Source organism: Pseudopodoces humilis, chromosome 5 (genome assembly GCF_049639895.1).
Source record: "Pseudopodoces humilis isolate 2021_Gansu_Grassland_sample_001 chromosome 5, ASM4963989v1, whole genome shotgun sequence".
Taxonomy (NCBI): Eukaryota; Metazoa; Chordata; class Aves; order Passeriformes; family Paridae; genus Pseudopodoces; species Pseudopodoces humilis.
This window is the reverse complement of record NC_142204.1, coordinates 2,438,118-2,465,729: the sequence shown is the minus strand read 5'-3', so window position 1 is coordinate 2,465,729 and position 27,612 is coordinate 2,438,118. Positions and strand designations below refer to the sequence as shown.

Below are 27,612 nucleotides of genomic sequence, written 5' to 3'. Positions count from 1 at the left end.
GAAAAACAAATGTCACACATCCTGCTCCTAGCATTCTGTTTTCCCTCTGCCACAAGAATAGATTGTGTGCAAATTCTTTCCAGTCACTGCCCCAGCTGTCAGGTATTGAGAGCAATCATCAGATAGGACAAGACAGGTCTTTAAAGAAAAGAATGTCTCTGAAAAGTCCTATCTTCTGGCTCAGCTGTCAGCAGTGCCTTGCAGAGGGTTCTGGCTGGCACATGTTTGCCAGGAGATGTTTTCTCCAAAGACAGGAACGTCCCAGCCTCCTGCCACTGCTCCCTCCCCTCGACACCCAACTGCTTTTGCATTTCTCCAGGGGTGGTGTTCATCCCCCAGAGGAGAATTAGCACTGGAATATCCTGTTCTCTCCTGATAGAACACAAGGACTCAGTAACCTTCCTTCCCAAAGAAAACACGAGGAATGAACTCCTCTGAAAAGTAAAATGATCAAAGATTTTCCAGGAAATTTCATGCTTTGAGTGCATCATGTTTTGAATCAACTATATTAAGGAAAGGACAAGCACCAGGTAGATGTGAAAGCAGCAGAGGTTGTTCCAAGCTTTGTCCTTACTTAAAAAAAAATTAAGATACAGGACAGAGGTTGAACAGAAGTTTGGTACCACTGCAGCCCACAGGGTGTTCACCCAGCCCTGAGAAATCCAGGCTGCTTCTGTCCCTGAGCTAGTGATGAACTTGGCCTGCATTTATTTGGCATGTTTTCTTTTCACTGTCCCCTCAGAAGGAACCAACCCTCGTGCTGTCACTCCACTTCTGGTGGCTCTGCTGAAGAAGTGTCTCAGGTTTGAGGGAAACAAACCTTAATTCTCATTTTTTTTTACCGTATTTACCAGTCAAAACAACAGGACTTGTCACAACTGTGATTTCTAGAGGCCAATCCCAGAAGGTTTGTATAAATATAAGCACGTATGCATGTTTTGTATACGTATATATATATATATATATCCTTTTGGGCATCCATGAGCTGTGTCATACATGGAGAGGAGCTGCACATCTTTGTCTCCCAGCCTAGTCCTGCCTGAGGGACAGCTGCAGCATCCAGAGGATGCCAATATCCCACGCTGCTGCTCACTTAAGCTCCCTTCTTTCCTTTTTTCTCACAGCTCCCTTGGCAATCAGCACACCCAAATTTCCTCACACTAGCCACTCCTATGAACTTCTTTTTCTTCCCAAAAGCTTATCACATCAGGAAGGACAGGGAAAGAGTAAAAAGGTGCTTTGCCAGATTGTGACCCAGGAGAAGTCAGAACGTGCTCATGTATCATACATTTTTATTTTTTTTTAATACTGAACCTCCCTTTTTTCAGTATTAATTCCAACCACCCACCCACAACGGTGCATTTGGGATTCTCACATGACTCATGGCAGATCTAACAAGATGATACATCCATCAAGGGAGAAAACCTGTGCCAGATGCTTTACAAATCAAAAGATAACTTGGGCAGTGCAGAGCAGACAGTGAGAGAGCTGCGTACCAAGCAGCTGAGACCAGCCTGAGAAGTCAGTCCAAATTAAAGGTAACAAAATAGATTGTCTTCTAATTACTGGGTTTTGACATCAAGTTTCACATCAGGTTAATAAACTGAGATCACTCTCCCCTCAGCTCTTGACCACAGAATGCCAAGAAACAGTTTGGGGTGTGAATTTCTAGAGCATTGCATATCTACACTGGCCACCCACAGACACTGGACTGGAATCTGTGGAGTATCACCAATTTCTCAGACAGAGAAACAGAGAAAGAGGAAAAAAATGTCTAGAGCTGCATATATCAGGTTTTGTAGCAAACAACTTCTACCTAACAAGACACAAAACCCAGCACAAAAAAGGAAAAAAAAAATTGTACCTTGGATGCCTAATAACATTTGAAAAATTTCAGCTTTCCTCTGAAAATACACTTAAAATAGTGTAACATCAGCACAAAAGGTACCTGAAAGCTTTTAGCCTCCTGCCAAGTCCGGTGTTTTTTCACACTTTCCCCAAAATTAGGATCAATATCCTTTTTACTTTGTGTTTTCAAGTACAATTTCCTCCATTCTGAGCCTTCTGTGAATTAAAGCTCCAAATGAATGTCATAAAAGGCATCTCAATAAACAGAAGGAAAGGAAGCCCTCCCAGGAGGGCTGGGAAGAAGCTGTACATTTATGGTGTCTGTTATAGACATCATCTTTAGCAACCAAAATGGCAAGACCAGGTTTAACTACTTGGGGCAAGTCCTGAAGCTTTGCAATCTTTGTTTACAGCTGTGTGCATTCTGTTCCAGTATTTCACATTCAAATGTGTCTTAAAAGCAAAAGGCAAATCCATTCAAAAACATTTATACTCTGTATTTGCTAGAACTGGACCCAAAACAGACCTGAATCCCCAGACTGGACCAAAGTGTAGCTCTCTGTGAGTGGAAAACTAATTTTGTCCAAATGCAATTTTTCACTCAACAGTTACAGTTTTAACCTCATGGAGATCCAGTTCATGGTTCAATGAGCTGCTACCTGGTTCTTTTCTCTCCTAGCTCCCACTAAGTGGCCTTTTTGACAAACATTTTGGATTCTTAGATGACTAATGAAGCAAAATGAAAAAAGGAAAATGTCCTTGAAAACATTAATAGGTCTGCAGTTTGAGCTTGTGCTGAGAAAGGAACTGGACTGAATTCCAAAACAATACTCCCAATAATTTCAGTGGGGCCAGGATTCCTCTTCCATGCTGAAAGACCATTTAATTGATTTATCACACTTCTAATGTAATATAGGCCACAAAAGGCCATTTAGAAATCCTGCAGCAACAGAAGGGTGAGGTTTGTATTTCTTGTTATGTAAGAAAATGAAATCCAGCCCAGTACTTCTAGATGTTATTTTTAGGGGGATTAGACATAAGCTAGAATTCCCATACAGCTCAGTTACTATTAATGATGATTAGGCTGAATATGCTTAAGGACAAAGTAATCTGGCAAGCAAGAAAATAACTGTGGATGAGGAAGGAGTGAGGGAACATTTGTGACTTTGTGGTCTTAAAAGATCTTTTCCAACCTAAATGATTCTATGACTCTTCTCCAGCTCACAAAGCACTGCTAAAATAAATTAAAAACAACACAGTAATGCAGCTCAAGGTTTCAAAAATAATTTTCTCTTGAAGATCCTTTTTGGAGATTCTTCATCAGGAAGAGACAGCTGCCAGTCTGGTCTCTATTTTTAGGAAGGAACTCTAAATTTTCAATCATCCCAATGAAGTCTTTCAGCTAGAGGGTTCAGGCTAAGTCTATCAAAGCATTTTCTCAGGTCTGGTTGCTTTTCATGTTGGATTGTTGGTTTGGACTACAAACCCCATTGTTTTTTATGTATGTTTTTTAATTTTTTTTATGTTTTTAAATAGATGCCAGTGGGGAGGTTACCTTGAGAGATGAGCCTTTAGGACTGAAACATTTAAAGGGCTTCTTGTCTTCAGACACACCATCTTCTGGCATCTTCTGGCGTTTCTCAGCAGCTTCAGCCCTTCTTCGTTCGATCTCTTCCTTCATCCTCCTCTTTTCCTCCTTAAAAAATATCAGAACTTTCAGAACTACATCACCATCACAAGGCTGTGTGCAGCCCTGCAAACATTTACCAGATTTTCTAAAAACAGATTTTTATGCCAGTTGAGAAAGTTCAGTGATCTGCCTGAAATGTACAAAGGTGTTAATGCCAATCCATCAGGAACACAATTAGATCTGCCCTAGATCCTCCTCACAGCCAAGTCACCAAATTTATCTGTCATATAGTTCCACTTAAACATAGAAAAAGACTCGAGCTCAATTCCTCTGTATTCTCACATGTCACACTGGTATTGTTCTTCTGTCCCTCTACTCTGACACTTATTGTGCCAAGGTTAATATTTAACGTGGAAAAATCAGTAGGTGGCCAAGGAACCCAAGATTAAATGCTTGCAGATCTCCCTCCAGAGCTGAGTTTTGCTTCACCAGCTACAAGTCAAACCAGAAACCCCCAAGGCAGCCCCAGTGTGAGCATTGGTCAGTGGGTCTGACCAGCAGGGTATTGTGCAATCCTGCCAGCTACTGAGTTCTGCTGGAAAAAGCTCAGTACGTTAAAGGAATTGGCATTCAGCTGCCAGATACTATCAGTATTATTCATTTACCATTTGTTTTCCAAACAACTAGGATTCCTAAATGATGCACCAGAGACTTGGAAATCCTATTTGCAGAGCCCCTTGGCAGAGGAAGTACAAGAAAACAGATGTGTTGGATACTCAATATTTAAATAGACAAGAATATCTCCCTAATGAGATCTAGCCCATTGTAACTATATATAACATTAGCATTACAGCCCATCTGCAGCAGATAAATTTTGACATGCACTTTGTAATTCTATCTGTATATAACGTCAAAAAAATTCTGTGGCTACAGCCCTGCCCCGAGATTTTGAATCCCCAAGAAGATAAGAGCTTTGCAGCTATCACAGCTGAAATCCTGGCTCGTGGAAACAGATACTGGAGCCCTGTCCTTCCTAAGGCTAGAATTAAAACCTTTTTTCCTACTCTGGATGCTGCTCAGGTCTTCACTAAACAATGCTGCAAAGAGCTGTCAACTAATGTGAGGAGAGTGGAAATAAAATAGAAATACTGGAATAAACCAAAACTCCCTATTTCACACTTACCTCCTCTCTGATTTTTCTCTCAGCCTCCTCCTGCTTCTTCTTCTGCTCCTCTTCCTCCAGGATTTTCCGGCGCTCCTCCCGCCTTTTCTTCAGCTCGTCCAGCTCTGCTGCCGCCTCCTGCTGCTTCTCCTTCAGCTTCTCCAGCTCCTCGCTCTCGTTCTCGCCCCGGCGGCGCCGCTGATCCTCCAGCCTCTTCAGAGCCTCCACGCCCGGCTTGGCCTCCTCCGCGTTGGCGCTCCCCTTCGAGCGGCTGGGAAGGCAAGGAAAGGAGAAACGGTGCCATGGGATTTCCCTTCCCGGCCACAGCCACCTGCTGCCTCCTGCTCAGCAGAGCTCCAAGGTCCTTCCAGCACCTTCTGGCCCAAAACATTTCCATCAGGAGCTGTCAGGCACAAGGAGCACCTGTGCCACGTTCAGCGCTGAGGACGTGTGCCACCCCTGTGTGTCACAAAGGATGCACCGACCCTTTGCTTTCCAGAGTTACCTTCTATAACCCTTCTAGATAAAGACAAGCACCTCTGGGGACAGAAACATTTACTTGACTCCGGGAAAACAGGAGGGGAAAAAAGAGAGGGGAGAGAATCTTCCAGTCTCATCAACGTTTTTAAAAAAAACCCTAAAAAACCTATAAAAAACCCTAAAAAACCCCTATAACACCCAACCCTAACTCCACCAGCACGTACGAACAGAAAGGTTCATCAGCTCTTTGGTTTACATTTCATGGGGAAAATATGAGTTTTTGGTAAGGAACTGGAAATTATTAATGGTAACTTTCCACAGGAGAGGAGGGAAGGGAAAGGGAAAGGGAAAGGGAAAGGGAAAGGGAAAAGGAAAGGGAAAGGAAAAGGGAAAGGAAAAGGAAAAGGAAAAGGAAAAGGAAAAGGAAAAGGAAAAGGAAAAGGAAAAGGAAAAGGAAAAGGAAAAGGAAAAGGAAAAGGAAAAGGAAAAGGAAAATGAAAAGGAAAAGAAAAGGAAAAGGAAAAGGAAAAGTAAAAGGAAAAGGAAAAGGAAAAGGAAAAGGAAAAGGAAAAGGAAAAGGAAAAAAAAAAGAAAAAGAAAAAGAAAAAGAAAAAGGAAAAGAAAGAAAAAGAAAAAGAAAAAGAAAAAGAAAAAGAAAAAGAAAAAGAAAAAAAGAAAAAGAAAAAGAAAAAGAAAAAGAAAAAGAAAAAGAAAAAGAAAAAGAAAAAGAAAAAGAAAAAGAAAAAGAAAAAGAAAAAGAAAAAGAAAAAGAAAAAGAAAAAGAAAAAGAAAAAAAAGAAAAAGAAAAAGAAAAAGAAAAAGAAAAAGAAAAAAAGAAAAAAGAACCCAAACCTAAAGAATTTGCACAGGTGAAGTGCACGCTTCCAACAGAATGCGATAGGATCACCTTGTTAAATAATTACCACATCAGTGTTTAGACAAATGTCAGCTCCCTAAGTGTGTTTAATGTTACTGCTGACAGATAGCTAACTAAGATTTCTAAGTGTGCTACTGACAAAAAGACAGGAGATGAATGTATTTATGGAATTTTTAAAAAACTTTCTGTATTGTTGGTATCTTAAAAAAACCTGGATATGAATGACCTCATTAATGCAGCCAGAGTGTTGCAGAGCGCAATACCTCAAGACAGTAAAAATCAAAGATTCCAACAGTAGCTGTTAGAGATGACAATATTAAAAACAGATTCCATATAAATTTGCAATCCAGTCAATCACACCCAATCCTGCAAAGATGCTCCTCATTCAGACAGATGCCTCATGCAGATGGAGTCACCCATATAAAAGAGGCTGTAGGACCAGAGCTGAATTATTTGTAGTTTCAATATCACCATAAAATCTACTAACACAGAGTTCTCTGCCCCCACATGATCTTACCAACTGGAATGAAACTTGGTTTTAGCACGGCATGCATGATTTAGGAATTGTATCACTATAAAAACATATGACAAGTTAATTTGAGTGGCCACAAATAAGGGCTTGCATCAGGTAGTGATGCCAAATTAAAGAAAGGAACTCCTGCTTTTTTAAATGAAAAATACAATTGACCAAGTATTGTGAGAATACATTGGAAATTTGAAGTTTCATTTTGCCCTTTTAAAAACAAAAGGAAGAGCCATACCTGAGGTGTGATTTCAAGGGGGTGTCCAGCCTGGAATATTTCTGGTTCAGTTTATGGAAGTACTGAGAACCCAAAATATTCCACAAGCCTCTACAAGGCACTGTGTAATTTCCAAAGATCCAATGCACCTAATGCTGCACAGGACAAAAGAAATCCCTGGCTACCTTAAGGCTTTCCTGTTTCTTTGCAAGGTTGTAGCCACTCCAGCAAACAAATCCAGAAACCCCAATACTTTTTTTTCCTTTGCCTCTTGGTCTCTAAGTCTGTTTTGACAAGTTTTTTTTTGCAAGCTTTGGGCCCAAAGAAGATGGAAGAGGTCACTTCAGATAGACAAAATGATCCCCCTGGTAAGGGCAAACATTTGGCCTGCAGAATTAAGAGAATGAAGAACATTTGCCAAGATTTTCCTAAGAAAGAGCCACTCTGCTCTCCATCAGCACAGAAGAAAGGTTAGACCTCAGTGCCCTCAGTGCAGTCAGCCTCAATAAAATTAGCAGCTACTCAGTTTTCAGCTGATTAAGGCAGTGGCAGGATCTGGAATGAACATTCTTCTTTGCAGACCTCGGGTGATTGTTTTGGCCTCCTCACAAAGAAGGAAATTTAAAAGTTTTGAACTTATTTTATTCCCCTGCTGCTCACAGGTCTTCCCTGACTGGTTGTGCATAACCCAAAATAGCAAACAATACACTGGCAGCAATTATCCTTATTTTCCTCCACATCCAACTCCTCTGCAACAGATTTTGGGTTTTCTCTGTTCTCTGCTGTCGACATTGGGAAATCAGTACTGAGGTGCTGGGTGGAGGAAGAGTTTTGTAAGCACCTTTTTTGGGAATCAGAAATGAAGCTGGTTGCCAGCTTTCAGACAAGGAGGAAAAGGAAAGAAGTGGTTTGTGGGAGCCAAAAATTGTCAGAACAATGTGAAAAAGCATGTTACATCATATTTAGGACTTTTGCAGTCCTGTATGAGAATAGGGAGGAAGGCAGGTGGGAGGGGAGATGGGAAGGGGAAGCCATAAAATGGGATTTTATTCTGTGTTTCTCTCAGTGACTGACGTAGACAAAAAGAGAGATAACATATTTCTTTAGCCTCCACTGCCCTATTTTGTTCTCAGTTCTCACCACTGAAAGTTAGCCAAGTTATATCCTTTCTAAATAGTATCTGATGTGTGCACTTAAATGAAATAAATTAATAAAAAAGGAACAAAGGACAGTTCCAGACAGGGCCCAACTCTGGATAGTTCATTAGAAAACAGGCCAAGAGCCCAAATTTGTACCTAAAAACCCAACAAACACTGGCACCTCTGCTGATGTTGCCAAACCAAATCTTCTACTCAGCTGATAAAAACTTGTTGAACAGGCTTCTTCACACTTCCACAAAACAGTAGAAGATAAACAGAAATAAAACAAAAAAAAAAAGAGTGGAAACTCAAATCTACATTTTGTCACTAATGTCTGTCCCCCACAGGAAGTAAAGCAAATGAAAACACAACAAAAAACATTTTTAGAAAATCATTCTCATGTTATTGATGATGTGACCCAAGTTTTGAGCAAGGCCAATTTCCTGCTGTTCCATCTCCACCGCTGCCTATCTTTTGGCCTTGGGTCAGGGGGTCTCCAGGGTCTTTTGAACTGCATTTTATTTTGAGAAAGTTTGTTTTTCCCAGAAGAATCTTGAGGGGAATACTGAGATACAATAGCAAATCCCATCTGCCATGCTCAGATTTCTCAAAGTGCCTGGAGAGCTTAACCTTTCCTCTGCCTGTGTCAATGTAAAAGAGGAAGAGGGATGCAGAAGGAGAGAAATTTAAATTTCTAACCTACTCATTCCTAGTTTCCTGCTAAAAGGAAGAACTTAATTTCTATTTCATGTATCCCATGCTTTTAGCAAGCAGGATCCTTTTAAATAAAATTTTCACTAGGAAATTGTTACCTTCTTTGAATTTACCAATATAATCACAAACCAAATATTTCCTTAAAAAGAAAAATAAAAATCAAACACAGCATATAAAAAGGAAGGAAAAAAAATTAAAATAAAAAAGATTATTTGGCTAGGAGAGGTTTTTACCTAACTGGAGAAAATGCTTTTCTACAGAAGCCATTAATTTAAATGTTTGCCTTGAAATCAAGAGAGCAGCTCTTTCTAGAGTTACCAACTGGATTGTGCTTTATTCTGCTGATTAAAGATAGGTGGGTAATTGGAAGGGTTGAATTGAATTGCAATAGGTGGCTGCAGTAAAAGCTGAGATCTGACTAAAAAAATTAGAGAACACAAAATCTAGGGTTTTTGTCATTATTGGCCTCTGTGCAGATATTAGAAATAAGCAAGGAAAGCCCCAGCAAAGCAAATGCAAGCCTCTTGTCTCCACTGAGGGAGCAGGGCCCTTTCCATCTGCTTTTTGGGCTTTGTTGCTGCAGCAGGGTGGGGACAGCTTAGAAACTACAGAACCACAACCCAGAGAACACCTGAGCCACTGCTGACCTTGCCAGCCCAGTTCCTCCACTCAGCTGCCACAAGCAAGGACCCAGAGATGGCCCCTGAGCTGCTGGGGCTCAGGCAAGCCCAGTTTTTCCTTGGAACTCACCCAAAAGCGTTCTCAGTTGGTTTGAGTTTGGAGGTGGGGAGCTCACGCTCTCCGTTCTGCGCCTTTTGCTCAGGAACGCCCTTCTTGCGATCCCACACACTTTTCATTTCCTCTTTGGGTGCTTTGCCTTTGTCATCTTTTAACTGCTCAGAAGATAGCACAAATCACAGAACAAAACACAAGACACACACACAAAAAAAAAAAAAAAATCAGAGTGAGGCATTCTAAATAACAGCAGAGAAACACGAATTTCTTGGCAACTGTCTTCAAATTGTTTACGTGCTATAGAGCAGAAGTGGTCTGCAAAGCTCTGAACTGTGATCAACTATCACTTTGCTGTCCTGACCTGAATTCCAGGTCAAAGCATCCTGAAAATAATATTATCAGTTTTCTATAAAAGTTTGCTGTGGCCATGGGACTGTGCCACCAGACTGCTTCACTCTGCACCTGCACCCCCACTCCTCACCACCACTGCAGCATCATTCACCTGTTGCTTCTTAAGATTTTGGGTTGCAAACTCTCTGGGACTTGCCAATACATTTTTGGTACCAGGTTTAGGGCATTGGTGCAATAAAAGTAACACTTAACCTCCAACAAATGTCAAGCTTGTTTGACAAAGTTCACTCTCAGTGTCACAGCAGTGGGCTACTTCATTATTGCAAGAACAATGGCCAAAACAAAAAATCATCTTTATGTCAGAGCAAAACTTACCCTGACAAAAAGCACAGTCCTGCCTGGGGCTTGTCATGGGTAGCATTACAAGACATGAATATTTAAACCTATGAAGAAGGAAGTGCTCTGGAAAATACCAGTAAAAATTCCCTTTATCCTTAAAAAGTTTTGTCTTATGATTCTTAATAGTGATCAAGAATATTTTGTGGATAAATTTCATTCTCCAGTATTCCTTCAGAGTTATGAGCTTGAAGTATTTATCAATACCACAGATGGCCTGAGCCCAGCAAGCTGAGTCATGGCTAGATGCTGGTAAAAGGAGAAAGCGAATTGATTTAAGTTATGTATTCTCAGGTAGAAATATCCTCTGTTAGTTAAGACTGCCAGCCAAAACAAACTTTCAACAGCAGAAGATGAAACGTTAACTCCATAGTATTTATTTGCTTTCCCCAGCTCTGTGCTGAAGAAAGCTTCTAACTGGAAAGAAATACCTTCTGTGTAGAATTGAAATGCAGATCTTTAGAAAAAAAATAGTTTGGAAGCCTATTGCAATCTCATTAGCTAACTAGAAAGATAAAGAACTTCTGTAACAGCCCTGTCTGCAATACAGGTGCTCTTAAAGGTGGCTTAAGATGCACCTTGAAATAAAAAAGTAGAAGACAGCTTCACACCCCAAATGAAAAGAAATTCCTGTTCTTCCTCACCAGAGAATGACTCCTGGAGAAGCAAAACCTTTACTGATGAGGAGTGGAAAAAAGTACTGATGAGAAGCAAAACCATTACTGAAGGATGAGTTCAGGGTCTTCAAAGCCCAGATCCTCCTCAGGCACTGGATGAGGTGCAGATGAAGCCCCAGAGTCAGTGCCTGACTTCACCTGAGGCCAGGCTGCTGCTCCGAGAGATGCGACGGACACCGCCGCGTTTTAGCTGAGCTCAGGATGGTTAAACCATTTCAGCAGATTTGCTGCTGCTGGGGGATGCTGGACACAACCAACAGAGGCATTTTCTCTGCTCTGAGAGCAGGCAGCAGCAGTGCAGACTTTTCCCACCCTCTCCTGCCAACAGGAGCTGGCAGCGGCTCCCTGCCGGACAAGAGGGGAGTTCAGCTTCCCTGGCCCTGCATTCCTTGGCCATGATGCTGCAACTGCTACAAGCCAGGCCACGACTGCCAGCGGCCTCAAGGAATGGTCTGCTGTTTTCTGGGCTGAGACAAGCAGGGATGTTCACTTATCCTGGTGAATGCCATCAGACAGTATCATCTTCTGGGCGTTGCCAGATGGGGGTGAGCTGCTGGTGGTGTTCACAGCGGGAATCTCTGCTGCCTGCTAAAAATCTCCCGACCCTTCAGCCCCAGTCTGGGTGATGCTGAAAGCAGAGGTGCTGATTGGCGCAAGGTTTCTTGTGCCAGGATGCCTGTCCTGGGATTTTGAGGGCATTAGGTTTCCTTTGCTGAGATTTTCATCAAGACCTTCCTAAGTCTTATTTAAAAAGCCAACACTTCCAGCTGCCTTATGTATTCAGGTCCACTGGGGAGGGTTGTATCTCTTACATCTTAATTGAAATCACTGAGAAAACTAATATTAAAACAATATAGTTTAAAAAGTAATAGGTTAGGAAATAGCATTTCAGAAGCCAGAAGGATTTATGATAATGTGTCTGCGTTTGAGAAAGCCATTAACACAGCTTGGCCTCTTTACTCAAAAAGATGGTAAAACAAGATATCACAGAAGCATTTCACATCTTTTGGGCTCAATCCTTCTCCTAATTTCAATACCAAAGCAGAGATCGATCAGCAAAGAAGCAGAAACCTTTGTATCTCATTCCAAAGGCAGGCAACAGATGAAGTTCTTTGCCTTGTCTCACTGCTTCCCTACATTACAGACTAATTCAGCTTCTGCTGAATTCAAAAAGGACTCCACTTGGAGCAGACCAGTGTTATCACCTGAACTGAAATAGTTCACATGTTCCCAAAAATCTTGATATCAATCTAGAACACGACCAAAGGCATGGTTAACAAATTTCCAGCTTTATGTATTGATATTTTTATCCCCTTCTATACTGCCTGTTTTCTGATAGATTTTTATGCTGTTATTTGAGAGCTGAGATTTCTAAATCTTGACTTTGAACACCTTCAGACTGAAGCAAATCAGTTATTGAGGCTGGAGGCCCATCTGGCAGATTTGATTCCTTACTTGGGCTCTGTTATTTGGTGAGTTAAAAGCTGTGGGCATCTGGGTCTAGGGCTTCCCTGCAGAGTCATCTGCCATCCCCAAATACCATGAGAAAAGCAACTGCTGCAGCATGTCTAGCCAAACTGGAAGCAGGAAATACCAGGAGTCTCACATCATGAGAAAGCTTGTTCTTGTGAACTTCTCAGGTCACTTTCAAGAACCAAAAACTGTGCAGAAGTTCAGAAAAAGAGAGTTGGTTTTTTTTTAACCTTGCCAAATTAATCAAAACCTGAACTTTGTGGTCCAAAGCAAAAGCAAAACCTGATTATTTAGATACATTCTATTCCCTCATGGTCTTATTCATGAAACACTGGCATCCTCTTAGCTGCAGGCACATTCAGAAAGAGACTTCATTGAATTTGTATGTCCTGGAAATGAGGGGGGAGATGTGGAGATTGGAGCCTGATCTTGCCTGACCACCAATTTTTGTTCAGATGTAAAGAAACAACAACTGAGATTTTCAAGACATTTTGAATGCTCAGGATGGGTATTCAGCATTGCAGCAGAAGTGGGATTCTATTAAGTTGTCTCAGCTTCAGCATCCAAAGATGGAAACACTAAAATCACAAGTAACTTTTATAAGTCTTGCCAATTTCCTGGAATAATCTAGCCCAGTGGGTAGGTTTTAAAAGCATGATGAGAGCTCCAGGGAGAGCTGGCCGAGCTCTACATAAAAACAAGTGGGACAACTGTGTCTCAAGTTCCCCACAAATCAAAGTTTGTGGTCAGCTACAGACTCCTCTTTACATTTACTTGTAATATTCAAAGATTGCATGCAAAAGTGAATTGTGGAAATGGGTTCTGTCTTCTTAATATAATCCATCCCTTCTTTTTTTTTTTTTTGTGCAGCTATTTCTTCACCACTCTCTAAGGGTGAGCTAAGCATCTACAGCATGTTCCAAACTCAAATGGGTCCAAACTTCCAAGGCTCTCAGCAGTCTCCCCTAACCAGGATCAGGGGTTGTTTTGAGACCTGATGCATTGAGCCAAAACTGCTGCACATCACTGAGCACTGCTCTGTGTCCAGCTGTCCCCTGAAGAGCAAATGGTCCCCAAATCTTATTTACTTACCATACAGTAAAACACCATGGCACCAGCTCCTGTGTTTACAGTGGAAATGCAATGCAGTACATTTGGTAGATTTTTCTCTTTAAAACAAAAGAAGAATCTTGGGTATGCACAGTTTTTATATCATGGGGTATTGCAGCTTGCGGGGGAATTATTAGTTAAGGCAGTCAGGTGGCCAAGAGGCCTAGATTATTATTATCAATATGATGATTATTATTAATTGATGATAATGATGATGATAATTGTTATTATTATAGCAGGTTTTTTTTCATAGGGAAAAAGTTCACAGTAAAGTGAGAGGAAACCAGGATGATTAGTTGATACTGTCCTGAAAAATTCATCCCTAGAGGGAAAACCATACTTGTGTTGTTGACTGAACTGAGTTTCCTGGAATATTTGTTTTAAGACAAACAGGAATTGGTCCTAAAGCCCCAAAAGAATAAACTACTTAAGAATTTACTTAATTTTAAGCACTTAAGGAGCTTCATCCCTATTTATTTCAGCAGGATTACCCATATTCTTGAACTGGAGCACAAGCTTAAGTACTTTGCTGAAGAAGCAACTTTCACTTAAAGGTGCCTTATTTGCTTTCATATCTCAAGTTTCCCTATCACATCTAAATCAGTGGTTTATGAGTTACCTGATCTTTTATGGAGGTAGCTTGGAGCTTCTCTTCTGGCAGCTTTTCCTTTTTAGCTTCCACTTTTTCTTCCTCCTTTTTTTTTTTGGGTTTTCAATAATTTTTATTTTTAACACAAAAACACCGCACCTCTTTGCGCCTCTCGTTTCTCCGCGCTGTGCTCGCGTACCAATCCAGTGTGCAGCCACAACTCCATCATGTGCTGCTGTGCCCCCTCCACCCTTTCCAAATCCTCCCATTCCTCCCTCCCCATGGGTTTTCCTCCATGCTCACGTGTGCACAGAGCCCTTCCTCGCCATCGCCTTTAGTGCACAGCATTCCTCACACAGCTCCACAGGCGCTCGGAATATTTCCTGCCAAGGTGTGCCTGCCTCCACCTCATCTGTTACTGAGTCAGGCCAGTTTATAGCAGCTCAGGGGGGAAAAAGGCAGCAAAAGCACATGCAGAGGTCTGAACGTGCAAGGTTTTCTTGGATGGAGTGAGGTCAGGCCTGTGGTGCACTGAATTATTGGCAAGCGGGAGGGGATTGATTTTTAAAAAGAGAGAGCGACAGCACAAGTATTAGTAATTTCAGTACAGGACTAGATCTGTGAGGAAACTCCAATTCCATCTTTTCTTGCATTACATTTCACACAAACCACAGGTGTCTTATTTTGGTGCAAAATGTTTACTGTACCTGCTTTTTTAAGAAAGCTGCTTGAGGTTTTTTGTCTTCTACTTTCTTCTCTTTTACCTGTTTATCTTCTATTTTCTGTTCTTCCATCTTTCGTTTTTGCTTTAATTTCTCTGCTTCTAGTTTAGCCTTTTCCTCAGCTGCCCTCTTTTCCTCTTCTGCCTTTGCCCTCTCCTCAGCTGCCCTCTTCTCCTCCTCTGCTTTCTGTTTTTCCTCAGCTGCCCTCCTCTCCTCTTCAGCTTTAGCCCTCTCTCTTTCCTCAGCTGCCCTCTTCTCCTCTTCTGCCTTAGCCCTCTCCTCAGCTGCCCTCTTTTCTTCCTCAGCTTTTTGTTTTTCCTCAGCTGCCCTCTTTTCTTCCTCAGCTTTTTGTTTTTCCTCAGCTGCCCTCTTTTCTTCCTCAGCTTTTTGTTTTTCCTCAGCTGCCCTCTTCTCTTCCTCTGCTTTTAACCTCTCCCTTTCCTCTGCTTCTTTCCTTTCTTCCTCAGCTTTTTCCTCATCCCTAAGCTTCTCTTTATCTACAGCATCAGTTACACTTTGTGTCCCTTCTGGCACAGCATTTGTATCATTCTCTGCTTTGTGCTCCTCTGCATTTACAGTTACTGCCTCTTCTTTATCTGTGGATTTTTCTGCTGTCACATCTACCTGATTTTCCTCTATGGGGAGCTCCTTTGGTTTCTCCTCCTGTACCTCCTCCTTGTCTTTTTCTTCTTTTTTTCCCTCTTCTTCCCCATCTTGCCTCCAGTTGTTCCTTTGGTACGATTTGGTAACTGTTTCCGTCTCCTCAATCTCACAGCGTCCTCGGCGCGTTTCAGCCTTCTCCTCTTTCCCCGTGGTCTCATTTTCTTCCGCATTGTTTACTTCTCTCCTGCTGGGCAGTGACAAGCTCCCATCTGTGATCGTGGGGTCAAATTCCTTTTGGCGTTCCAGGGCTTCCTGCAGACGTTTCTGGCGTCTCTCCTCCCGTCTCGCCAGCCTCTCCAACAAAGCAGCTTCATCATCTGTAGAGCGCTTGCTTTCCTCTCCTGCCACGCTACGTAGAAGGGAAAGGTTTGCATTAAAAAAAAATAAAAAATAAAAAATTATTTCCAACAACAATATGCACTTCACTGTTTCGAGGAAAAAATCCTGCTGTAACATCATTCTCCGGCTGGGAAACACAACAGGCTACACAAACACGACAGGTTACACAAAAAATTCAAAATTCAGCTGCTGTTTTGCTAATCTATATCCATTCTCCTTGCCTGAAATAAATCACTTCCTGTGCTCAGCATCTACGAGCACTTGCCATCACAATTCTGCTTTCTTCTATCAATTGTGTTGTGGCCACTGGAAATCTGGGTGTATTATTTGTGGCCATGTGAAACTAAACTAAAGTGATGGACAGACAGGAAGGCCACTCATCTTGTGACAAGAGGGTGGTGACATGAGTGATGTGGTGTCATGGTTTAGGGGCTACAGGAGCACTGCTGGGTTGACTTGATGACCTTCAAGGTCTCTTCCAACTTTGATGACTCCATGATTTCAAGTGTCACCTCCTTCCATGAGCCTTTCTGCTCTTTATTCCTGGCCAGTGCTGGCTCTAGAGCTCACACCCAGCACCTTGCAGGCGTTTTGCAGCCACAGCTTGAGGACTGGCTGCCACCCAGCTCTTTGGCCACACAACACCATGACCCCTGTGAGCAGAACCAAAGATGTGGTGTTTTGTAAGGCCTGAGAGGATCTGAGAGCCACCACGAGCCCCAGCTGAATCACCCCACAGACAGCCTTGAGGACACCTGGATATGGCCCATGAGCATGGCCTCAAGCCCAGAGTCAGCCATGCTCCCACCCTACCATGGAGACACAGCCAGGGTGATCCCCAGTGTGAGGTCCTTCTTCATTTTAAGGATGGACAAACCCAATTGTCACTAAAGGACATGAAATGATTCACACAAACACTCTCAATGTCAGAACAAAAAATTGTCTTTTATTCTCTGACTCCAGTATTTATAGATTCTTGACAATGGCCAGGGATTGGATAATTAAATTACACCTTCCCAAGCACATTGGTCATGAGAAATGTCCATCAAAAGATGTTTCTTAGAAGGAATGTGATAAACAACTTATGCTTATAGGACTTTCATGGGAAAGTAACTAAAACTGTGAAAACATTATCAGGGCGACACCCAGTACTTCAAATTCAAGCACCAAAGCAAACCTCTTCCAGATACTTTTCTGCTCTGAACAAAAATTACCATTGGCTTGAACAGGAAACAGCATCAGACATTTACCTGTTTTGGGCATTAACCTCGGATTTCTCTGTTACTTCTCCTGAGAGATCTCCCTCTTCCTTTTGCCGCAGCCTCTCCTGCCGAGCCCGCCGGCGACGTTCTCTGGCGGCTTCTTCATCATCGTCATCGTTTCTCTGGTAGGACAGCCTGCAACAGGGAAAGGGAAAAAAAGGTGTTATTGCATATTGGACACTGAAAAAAATACCAAAAAGCAGTTTGCTACAGCACAGTGTGGCTACAGTGCCTGCTCCATGTGCTGTAGTGAAAATACACTATCAAATTGAGATGCATAATTTCAAACCCCGGTTTTCTTTTGTTTCTCAGGAGCAAACTTGAGAAAATAGTTCCTGTGAAGGCAGCAGCCACACCACACCGTCAGCTGGCTCCTAGAAAACACCAAATCCATAAAAGCCCAGCTCTGTAGCTGAGCAAACATGCTCCTAGCCTGCTCCTGTAGGAGCACTCACCGCAGTGTTTGAGCAGCTCGGGCCCACGTAGCTGGAATTGGACTCAGCAGAGCAGCTTTTCATCAGCCTCCCCTAAATATCACACACTGAAAATGGTGAGAGCATTCTACAGCTCAAAGACTAGAAAGCAGGGAGACACAAGTATGACAGCAGCTCTCAGTGGTCGGTTCTGAGTGCCAAACATCTGACACCCACAAAATTTTTGTGAGCCCGGAGCCCTGCCAGGCCAAATCACACAAGATCGCTGCCGTGATGAAAGCCTACAGCTGAGAACCCATTGTACTCATCTAACCCAACAGATGATTACATTTAGCTTCATCCTACTTGAAAAGGACCTTAAAATCCTAATAATCCTGTGTCCCATTCAAATCTTTGCTGAGGTTATTACTGTGTGAGATAAAGGGAGAGGCCTGCATTCCTCTTATCTTTTTGAGCAGGGAAAGTGAATTTGGAAGCCAACATGTGCCAGATCCAGTCAGGACATTCATTTACTTTGCTTCTGGCAGTGGTTTGATACATCATGGTTAAGGAGTCTCTCTTCTTTACATAGTCACATATTTTAGTGGTGCAGCCATGAACAGAAAAAAAAACCAGAGTTCTTCACTGACTAAAACCAAGTACAGATAATGTTTGCCTTGCAAATATTTTAACATTAAAAGCAACTAAACCATTTTGATTTAGCCATCAATCAGACTCTTTGGGGCCAAACCTCTCCCATCACCGTGTTCTGACATTATTTTTCTCCTTTGCTGGAAGAAGGGTGAAAGCACAGGACCAGCAATCAGTTATCCCAATTTTACTTTAAGAATTTAAAGTGTAAAACATGGCTGAGACACTTGCCAGACCTAGAACAGCTTTTTCATCCTCAGTGCACCAAATAATTTAATTTTCTACTTTCATGCTCTGCTTCAAGAGCTTGCAACCTTTCCCTTTGTAGAAACAACTCTTCTCAAAGAGAGTGCAAACCATGAGTAGCATGGCCATGAGGGATCACAGTGAGGGATGAGGAAGAAAGGAAGGAGCTGAATTTAAAGCCCTAAAGGTGATGCAGGGAATCACCTGACATTTTTGAGCAACTCCAAGGGGTATCAACATTTTGTTTAGGTCTACAACAGAAAGGATATGAATACAATAATAAACCAGTGGGATCTTTAATTTCCACAAGAAAGAGCAGACCACATAAAGATGAAGTTCATTCCACTCTCTGTACCCACACAAAACACCCCTCCACAGAAAGGAGAACAACTGCTTTTAAAAGCCTCTTTAAAATGCCTTTTTTAAAGCACCAGTTGCTCAGCAAACTAAAAAAAGAAACCAAAAGAATACCCTAAGCAAAAAATTCCCACAAAATCTTATCCATTAAACAGATATGTACTTCCTGTCCTTGGACACTTATCACATAGATCATCTGTTAAGAAAGCTGAAAATGTCTTTTAATATGATTCTAAACTCATCCATTGCCTTCCTCCATATCAGTGCAGTTCCCTACAGGCAGTAAATACACCGGGTATGGGCTCCATCCATGAGAATCACCTTAAGTATTCATTTCTGTTCACCAGCATTCATGCAATCTGCCCAATAATCTGTAAATATACACATGGGAACAACATGGGATTAAACATGGGAACAAGTTGCAGTTTCTTTAAGGGATGCGTTTCTTGTTTTCCTTACAATTATGTTAACACTGCTTTCAGTGTAAAGAGTGACCCTCATTCTGCCACTGTTACAGATCTCTGTAGCAGCCCACCACAAGCAAAATCAACTTGGGAGCTCTTCAGAGCTTATCTTCCAATTGCCCACATCTTTTGACATTCTTCAGATTAGGAGTAAATAAATAATAAAAAGTATTTCTCCAAGATTTCAACTCTGTTTATCAGACAGATGGAAATCTGATGATCCACGCTGGCCTGGGTTGCTTCTCCACCCTTGGAGAGCAGCCTTGCTGCCCAGCACACACCCAGCAGCTAAATGAAACCAAACTGACATCCATTTGTCACCTTTCACGTGGCTTTGCAGGCAAGCATCTCTCCACAATCAGCTGTTCCAGCTGTCTCAGGCACTGAGACCACAACACAGCATGATCTCAAAAGAGGTCATGGTAAAAAAAGGTATGCCAAGCCTGCTGATACAACTCTCTTGTGGAATATCTGACTATTCTGAGCTGGAAAGGACCCACGAGGATCATCGAGTGCCAACTCTCAAGGGCTGAAATCCCAGATCTGAAGAGCTCAACAACAAATCTCATTAGTATCTAAGTCTAAAAATGTTGCCCTCAGATTGAATGGGCGGGGGGGGACTTTGAGTGAAAAATAAATCTGCTGGATTGGGAACACAGGACATGTGGCCATTTGCTTCAGACCTTTCTCAGAGCAATCCAGCCCACTGTATTTTACACCAAACACTGAATTTATGCAAAGTTATAACCCAGCAAGGAACTTGGTAATAGCTGGGATGATTATGGGGATGAAACCATTTCATACAATCCAGCTTTAACTGGTTTCCACTTGAAACCACAAATCAGCTCGAGCATTATCTAACGCACTTTGGGTTTGGAGTTCCTTGCCCAGTTCTACAACATTATTATTATTGTCTGAATTATGACAGTGCTGAAATTTCCTGATCAAGCTCATGGGCTTGCTTCAGTAGGCAATTTATGAAGACAGGGCAAGATCTGGTCCCCATTCTAAACAGTGTGTATTCTGATTAAACTTTATCATTTGTAGCACAATCTGCCCTCAGTGAGTCATAAATTAACCTGATGAATCCAATTTTTTTCATTTTTCACAGGAGTGGAAAAAACCTGCCTAATTTGAGCTGGATCACACTACTCCATTCTAGAAGAGGCAGGGAGAAAGAATTGCTGTGGATCTGAACTCAGACTCCATTTCAAGAGTGTCAGAAACCCGTGAAAAATTCCAAACAGAGAAAAAAGCCTTTAAGATTTTTAACTTAAGCAGGCAGCTCATATCTGCCTCTTCTTTCCTCTGTGGTTCACTCAAATGTCAATCTGGTTTTTAGGCCTGTAGAAACACCTTGCATTCTTAGCAGCACCCTCACAACGTGGACCCAACTAGACACAATTGCACCTATTCAGCTCTTTCCCACACTACTTTGATATCCTGAAGCTTTTGCATGTATTAAAGATTCATTTTGTCTGTGGTCCACCCCAAGAAATGAGATCATTCATCCTGTACCAAACTGCTGCACCTCCAGCTTGCAACCTAACCTTCTTCCAGGATCTCTGCCCTTTGTTAGGTGAGACCACAGCAGTTGAAGCGATTTTCTGTTGATTTGTGTCTCCAAATTTACGTCAGAGGGAGGATGTCAGTAAAATGTCCTCAATGACAAATTTCACTGCCAGACTCAGTCTATAAAAGTTGAATTTGTTGGCTTTCTGTGCTCTTAGAAAGTCTTTCTATTTACCCAGGCTCTTCCTGAAAGGATGGGTGGGGTGAGGATGGGCTTTGTTGAAACACCCAGTGGGGAGCGTTCTTTGTGTCACTGTTGATATTCAGGCCCATTTTGTTTATGATTACATATGTCTTTAATCTTTTTATTGTTTGCTTAATTTGTGTTATGATAGGCACATAAAAACCTGAATATAAACAACTGATCAATCTTCACCTCCAAAAAAAAAAGAGCAAACCATAACAAGTACGGATGCTTCCACAGAGGGCTTTGCGTGTCAATCTCAGCTGTATTTCATTCAAGTAATATCTAAAAATGTGCTGAATGGTGGGGGGCAGTTGTGGGGAAAACTGTTTTTTCTAATCATTCACCCCATCATTCAGTGAGAGCTGCCAGCATTCTGCTCAGACCTGCTCAAGAAGACTCATTTTTATGGGGGAATGAGCAGAATTTCAGTCCAAAATGCTCATGCTTCAAAAAGATGTAGCGAGTGAAAACAGGGGATTATGCTGGAGACATGCAGACATGCCACCACAGTTCTCAGTCCAATGTTGTGCATGAATGCTGTTATTAACACCCATATTTTTCACATATTTCTCAATTTGACATGCACCGTGGTTTTTTTTTTCACATTGAATGTAGGAGAGACAAGTGGATAAAATTAACCAATGGCTGGAAATGAAAACAAATTAAAACTGGAAATCAAGCCCATGTTTTGAACAGTGGGGATAATTACATACACAAGAAATGATGGTACATCCGTCTCTTGCATCTCTGCATGAAGATGGATGCCTTTTTGGAAGTTATACTACAAAATAATACCACTTTTGGGGTTCATTGTATGGTGAAATTCCACTAACAGTTACGTGTGGGAAATTGGACCAGATTATATAGTGGCACCTGCTGGATTTAAACACTACAGCCTTCCATTTACAAACAGCACACATTTCTCATTTTGCTCACAACTTTTCTCTGTCTCAGCAATATTTTTACTCTGTTTATCCATCCATTCTCCACAGGCACACAGCCTGTACTCCTGAGCAGGCAAATCACCCAGATGTGCACACAGTTCTCGGGCCAAAACAGAGACTGATGCACCTTTCAGTGTATTATGTTCTCATTCACTTCATTTTCATACTGTGTTTCCAATACACTTTCTTCTTTCTCATAGCTCCAAAGATTTCAGGGATTACTATTTTTTTCTGAAGGATAACCACTTTTCAAGTAAGTTTTCAGAAGAACATTGTCTCTGTCAGACCTGGCATCCTTAATTTCCTGCTGTACCTTCAGAAGCATTTCTTCTGCCTTAAACCTTGATCTAAAACACCTAAAGGCTAAAACTTCTGGCCATTTTAACAACACCTTTTTTGTTGTTTCAGCTAAGCAAAACCTTTGGATTATTTACTTTGGTTAAGGACTTGGCTGGGAGGCTGTTATTTTGTTTACATGACAAAACAGTTAAACATGGTAAAGAGAGGTTCAGTTGGTGTACCTTTTTTTTTTAATGTTTTTTTATGGTTTCTCTTTTTTTGACATTTTAGACATTTAGGTTTTTTAACAGGTAAGGAAAGAGTAGGTACACTCATCTCTCAAACAGTGTGATTCTGAAATCTAATGAAACCACATAGAAGAATGAAGTACAAAAAGTGATATGCAAACTAAAAAAGGACTCCATACTGACAGCAAAAAATCCTTGGTGACTACCAAATAATTAATGCCAAAACCATCCAAAGATTTTATTTCTTTGCTGAGGATGGCACTGAAGCCTCTCGGAAAGATCCTGACTTCCCAAAATTACTGTTTTCCGTTGAAAATGTAAATTTCACTTTTGGAGATGTCCAAGATTTCCAATGCCCTGAGTCTTTCCCTTTTTTTTTTTTCCTGCTCATAACAGCTCAGCTCCTTTGGTTTTAGATTCCAGCCCTAAACCTGGGCCTGGCAGTCAGATCCAGCCTGCAGCACCACGGCACCGCTCGCACAAAGGCAGAATGACTCATGCACGCGCCTATTTTCCTTTTCATTCTTTTTTCTTTCCACCCCCCCCCCCCACCCCTCCTTTCCTCATGGCTTAAAACTGATGATCTGTTTTCATAATATGAAGTGCAAGCAGATTCTCCAACCACAGCCACATAGCTCTGGTAAATCACCTCAGCATAAATCGGCTGCAAGCATGAAGGGTAAAACCCTCCCGCTACCGAAACAATGTCAAATTTCCGACCTATATTATATTTAGATAAAAGTGCCTGCTGGAAATGTACCAGGGGGAAGAAAGTAATTCTCTCAATATGTGAAGCCTAATGTTCTGCAGTTTTACTGCATAACAATAGACATGGCATTGACCTGTCGGTGAGCAGAGCAGCGTATCAAATCTGTTCCAATTTAGGAGTTTCACGTGAAAAAAAGAAAAAAAAGAATGACTGAGCAGAAAACAATAAGTGGCCAAGTGCCTTCTACCTGATCATTTTTTACTGTTTTTCCTGAAGCTTGGTGGAGTTCACCCAGATCTCTGTTTCCCTGGCAGACGGCGAACAGGCAAAAGAGTGTACACAACAAGCTTGCTTTTCCAAACGTGAAAAAGCAGGAGCAAAACCCGATCAGCGTGCATACCACTGTGGTTAATGTGGGATTTGTTGACTCCAGAGCAAATTGCTTGCTGCCACCACCTCCAGCTTCTAGTGCTTTATTGCATATAAAATCCAAAATAATTTATGCCACAGCCTTACCCAGTAAGTAATATTTCAGGCATATGACTTGAGAACAATGGGCATCTTGCCTGGCTGAGGCAGAAGTCAGGCTCTACAGGATTTGCCCTAGAATGTACAATCCACAATTTCTACAAAGACAAATAAGAAGTTTTGTTTCTTGTGGTTTTGGGCTGCTATATTTAATGTGGCTTTCAAGGCACTTTTATACCTCAAATTGCTAGCTTACTGATTGCATCCAAAATTAAGATCTAACTCAATGTGCAGTTTAGCCCAGTAGCTGCAGCAGGCAATATTTTTTGAAAAAATATAGTTTAAACTCTTTTTTAAAAAAAAAAAAAATTACTTCTGGTGTTATTTTTTTTTTTTATTCCAAAGCAGTACAATGCATCCTCAGAAATTGTTCAAACAAGAATCAGAATTTGTTCAAACAAGAACAAATTGATGACTTCAGGAAAGCACAAACTGAATTATAATAAATCATGTATGTATTCCTGTCCTGGAAACCCAGCCTTCAATTTCATCTGCTTATCTATTTTCACCCTTTGAAAACTTCTTTAATGCAGCACTCTAGGAAATAGAGAGCCTCTTAACAAACCAATGCTGGGACTTTATTTCTTTCATAAAGATTAAGAGGATTGCTGCATTTTAAGAGCCCTGTGTTTTAAGAGGAAGTGCAGGACTGTGGGGATAAGGTCTCATCCACATGAGACTTCTTTAATTTCAACCTGCTCTTTCTCCACTGAATATCATGTAAGGAGAAAGACTATGAAAGTTAACTCAGAGAATCACTTATTTGAGGAATGAAGCATTAATATCCAAACCAACCTCAGTCACACACCCCACTCCTCCATCACCATGCCCAGTCTACTCACAATCGACTTCCAGCATGTATTTATTCACCATCCACCCTGACAAAACAAGAAACTTGTGAAACTGGAGATGGAACAGGGCTTGGGTTTTCAAATTTTCTGAGCAGAATTGCCTTTTGCACTCCTGCATTTTCTTCTCTTGCCCACCCGGCTTTGCAGGGTATGATGAAGAACCACAGGCCAGGACTCTAGAGCAGGTGAGTGTGAAGGGAAGAAAATTCACGGCATCACATGGATTTATACCAAGGACAAAGCCCAGCAATAGTGCTGGACTCACCCTGAAAGCAGTTCTTTTCATCTATCACTGAGATGCTGCTGTGCCCAGGGCAGATCAGTTTGGATGGCTTCATACCCACACCAGCAGTCTCTGTTTTAGGACTGACCCTGAAATTCATTGTGGATTTGAACAGAGTGGGACAGAGATACTGAGTGGGGCAGGAAGAAGGAATGTGGAAGCAGGAATAGCAGACTAGGTCTGCAGGAGCATCTCCCTGGACTGTGGGCAGGGAGAGAGGAGACAAAGGGATGAGGAGCCTCCCTCCCTGCAGGGCACAATAAAGGAAGATTGATGGAGAAATAGCGGGAGAACAGGGGAGAAGGGAAAGGAGGACAGGACACAAGGACAGTGAAAGCAGCAGGACTGGGCAAGTGGCTGTCACCAACACCCAGCCAGGTTCACAGGGCTGTCCAAAAACCCTCCATGACCGAGAGAAGGGAAACTGTAACACAGCAGGTTGTGACTACCCAGATTACACATCACTCAGAAATTGAAGCATTCTGTGCTCTGAAACACCTACAAACAGTCAGAACTCTGCTTTTATTGATTGCTCCATTGAAGGTATGGGTGTTACCATTACTCTGGCCTCTGTGAAACATCAAAACTGCTCTGTCTTTCCCAGGGCAATAGAGGTTGTAAATAAATGACAATTTCTCAGAGCTAGACTGGTCCCTGAGGATGTCTGTCGAAGCTTTAAGAAATACAGCAAGCTCTGTGCTGATGAACAAAGTACAAGGCATGTGTTTGCACACAGGGAGTCTGGAAAAATAATTTTACCAGATAATTATTCAGATAATAATAGAATAATCTTTTTTTATCCGCTCTTCTCAGCCTAAAATATGCACCAGGAGGACACAGCCTTAACATACCACAGATTTATTTCAGATTAAATATTGAAATAAATGCCACAAACAGGATAGCAGATGAAATGCAAGACCAGAACATGCACCAAAACAGAGCAGACTGTGAACCCTTATGCTAACTGAAATAAACCACTTGAGGGGAAATGTGGCATTACAAATACATCCAGTACTACATGTGGTGAATGGGAAAAAAAAATGTAATGAAAATCAGATGTCCCAACATTTTCTGGTACCAATTCCCCATGCACACAACTCACGGATGCTGTGCAGGTGTGGATTTTGTTTCAAGGGAAATTCATGGCTGTTTGCTTTTAACATGGGCAAGCATCTCTCTCTTTCTGAGGTGTTTAAGAAGCCTGCTGTCAACAGCCCAGGTGATCAGGAGACACTTTTGGTGAGACAGCAGAGGAATTATTAGTGCAGATCCCATCACTTGCTAACGGGATTAGGGGCAGATACATTCCATGCATCCCTGTGAAAGCTAATCCTGATGTGTCTTTCACCTCCATGGAAGGTAAAGGAGCTTTCCATAAAACAGGTCTGTAGAGATCTGCAGGGTCACATACAGCACTTTGAACAGCACATGAATGCTACAACAATTTGCAGACATCGTGTAACAGCACTGTGCAAATGAAACAGCTGGAAGTTTGAAATGCAGCCATTGTAACTACACCCACATAAACACAATAAAATACCCTGGCTTTCAACTTTCAATTAGTTTTCCCTTAGATGTGCTTGTTCTTCTTGTATTGCTTCACTGTAATCCTTATTCCAGAGAAGTTACTCGTAAGAAATTACCAAACTCAGTGTTGAAGATACTGTCTAGAAAGCTGACTGAGCTCATGAGAGATGATTAATCACACTGCAAATACAAATCTAAAAGCCACTGCTCCTTAAATAAAGGAGGGGGAACGACCTTTTTCACAGAACTCTAGCATCCAACAGAAACCTCTTCCATTTCAAAGACTCACTAATAAATTATTTACTTACATGCTGTTCACAGAAAGTATCCAGATAAAAAACAGGAGTCAGTAGAAAATAACTATTTTCTTGCCCTAAAAAGCCCACAGCCTGGAGACTTCCAAAAGGACATAGTAAAGAGGCACCTAACACAGAGAAACTGCCCCTTGGAGATACAGGGACAGGGTGAGGGGCTTTTCTGCACTATACAGTGTGCTTTCAAACCCCAACAGTTATTATTGCACCCTTTTTGTTGTTGTTGCTGATAATTTCAGTTTCATTCTGGAACAGCAGTTCCACACAGGAAGCCAGTCAGTAACAGCTGTTGGAAAACATTTTACAAAGGTAAGCATCCAGACAGGAAGGATAGCAAAGAGCTGCTGTGATAAAAAAGCAATACAGCCAATGGAAACAGACTGCAAGGGCAGCCAAAAGAGGATCTGATCCCAAAAGTGAGAGGAGACAAGCCCTGAGCAGTTTCCATCACCAAGAAGCAAAGCCATCTAACAGATTCAACTGACATTTTTACAGAAAGGCTAATCAAAAAATTCACCATTAAACATACACACCCACAGATGTTTAAGCCAAGGCTTCTGGTATAATCCATTACATTCCAGAAGTGAATGCAGACCAATGGTTCTTGGCACTTGTTAAATTCTTTCCATCAAAAGATCTCAACATGTTTTACAAATGTTGAGCAACCCTTGCAACCCTTCTGACTTCTGTGCGCTGTTATTATTACAATGCCAGTTTATGGAATGGAAAAAGAGATATATAGATGAATGTACTACTTCTAGTCTAAACCACAGAGCAGATACAGTTGTCTTTCGGCTGCACTACTTCACACCTGCTTCAAAAACCTGTTGCATCCAGAAGGAGCTCTTCCAGCAAGGAGCTGTTGTAGGTATGTGCACTCCTTCCTCCCAGTCCCATCCCCAACAGCTGCACTGTGCTGACTTCCACTGCTGCTCTTAAAGGCACGTGAAAGCCACTGACAGAATTACCCTGAAATGCCTTTTTCTGGCATACAGAACAAAGAGACACGCTCCCCTGAGCTCTCTCTGATCAAGTGATGGCCTGTCTCTCCTCTACATTTTAAATAATGCCTTCTGATGCTAGGTATTTCCAAGTCAGTAGTCCACACTTTTTAAAAAGAGGTGTGCCTGCT

The 27,612-nt window shown here is 41.7% G+C and overlaps 1 protein-coding gene across 6 annotated transcripts in view; it reads right to left on the bottom strand.

Annotated features, from left to right (window-relative positions):
• The window catches only part of CALD1 (caldesmon 1), a 152,905-nt gene that overhangs the window by 11,814 nt on the left and 113,479 nt on the right, over window positions 1-27,612 (bottom strand). For 4 of the 6 annotated variants that reach the window (XM_088055025.1, XM_088055026.1, XM_014256078.2 and 1 more), the window contains 6 exons: window positions 16,896-17,042; window positions 14,629-15,655; window positions 13,952-14,026; window positions 9,341-9,483; window positions 4,662-4,911; window positions 3,404-3,544 (listed from right to left, as the gene is read on the bottom strand). In XM_088055025.1, coding sequence (XP_087911151.1) covers window positions 3,404-3,544; window positions 4,662-4,911; window positions 9,341-9,483; window positions 13,952-14,026; window positions 14,629-15,655; window positions 16,896-17,042 — 1,783 coding nt within the window. The remainder of the gene's footprint in view (window positions 1-3,403; window positions 3,545-4,661; window positions 4,912-9,340; window positions 9,484-13,951; window positions 14,027-14,628; window positions 15,656-16,895; window positions 17,043-27,612) is intronic. The other 2 variants (XM_088055028.1, XM_088055029.1) reach the window with 1 other exon arrangement.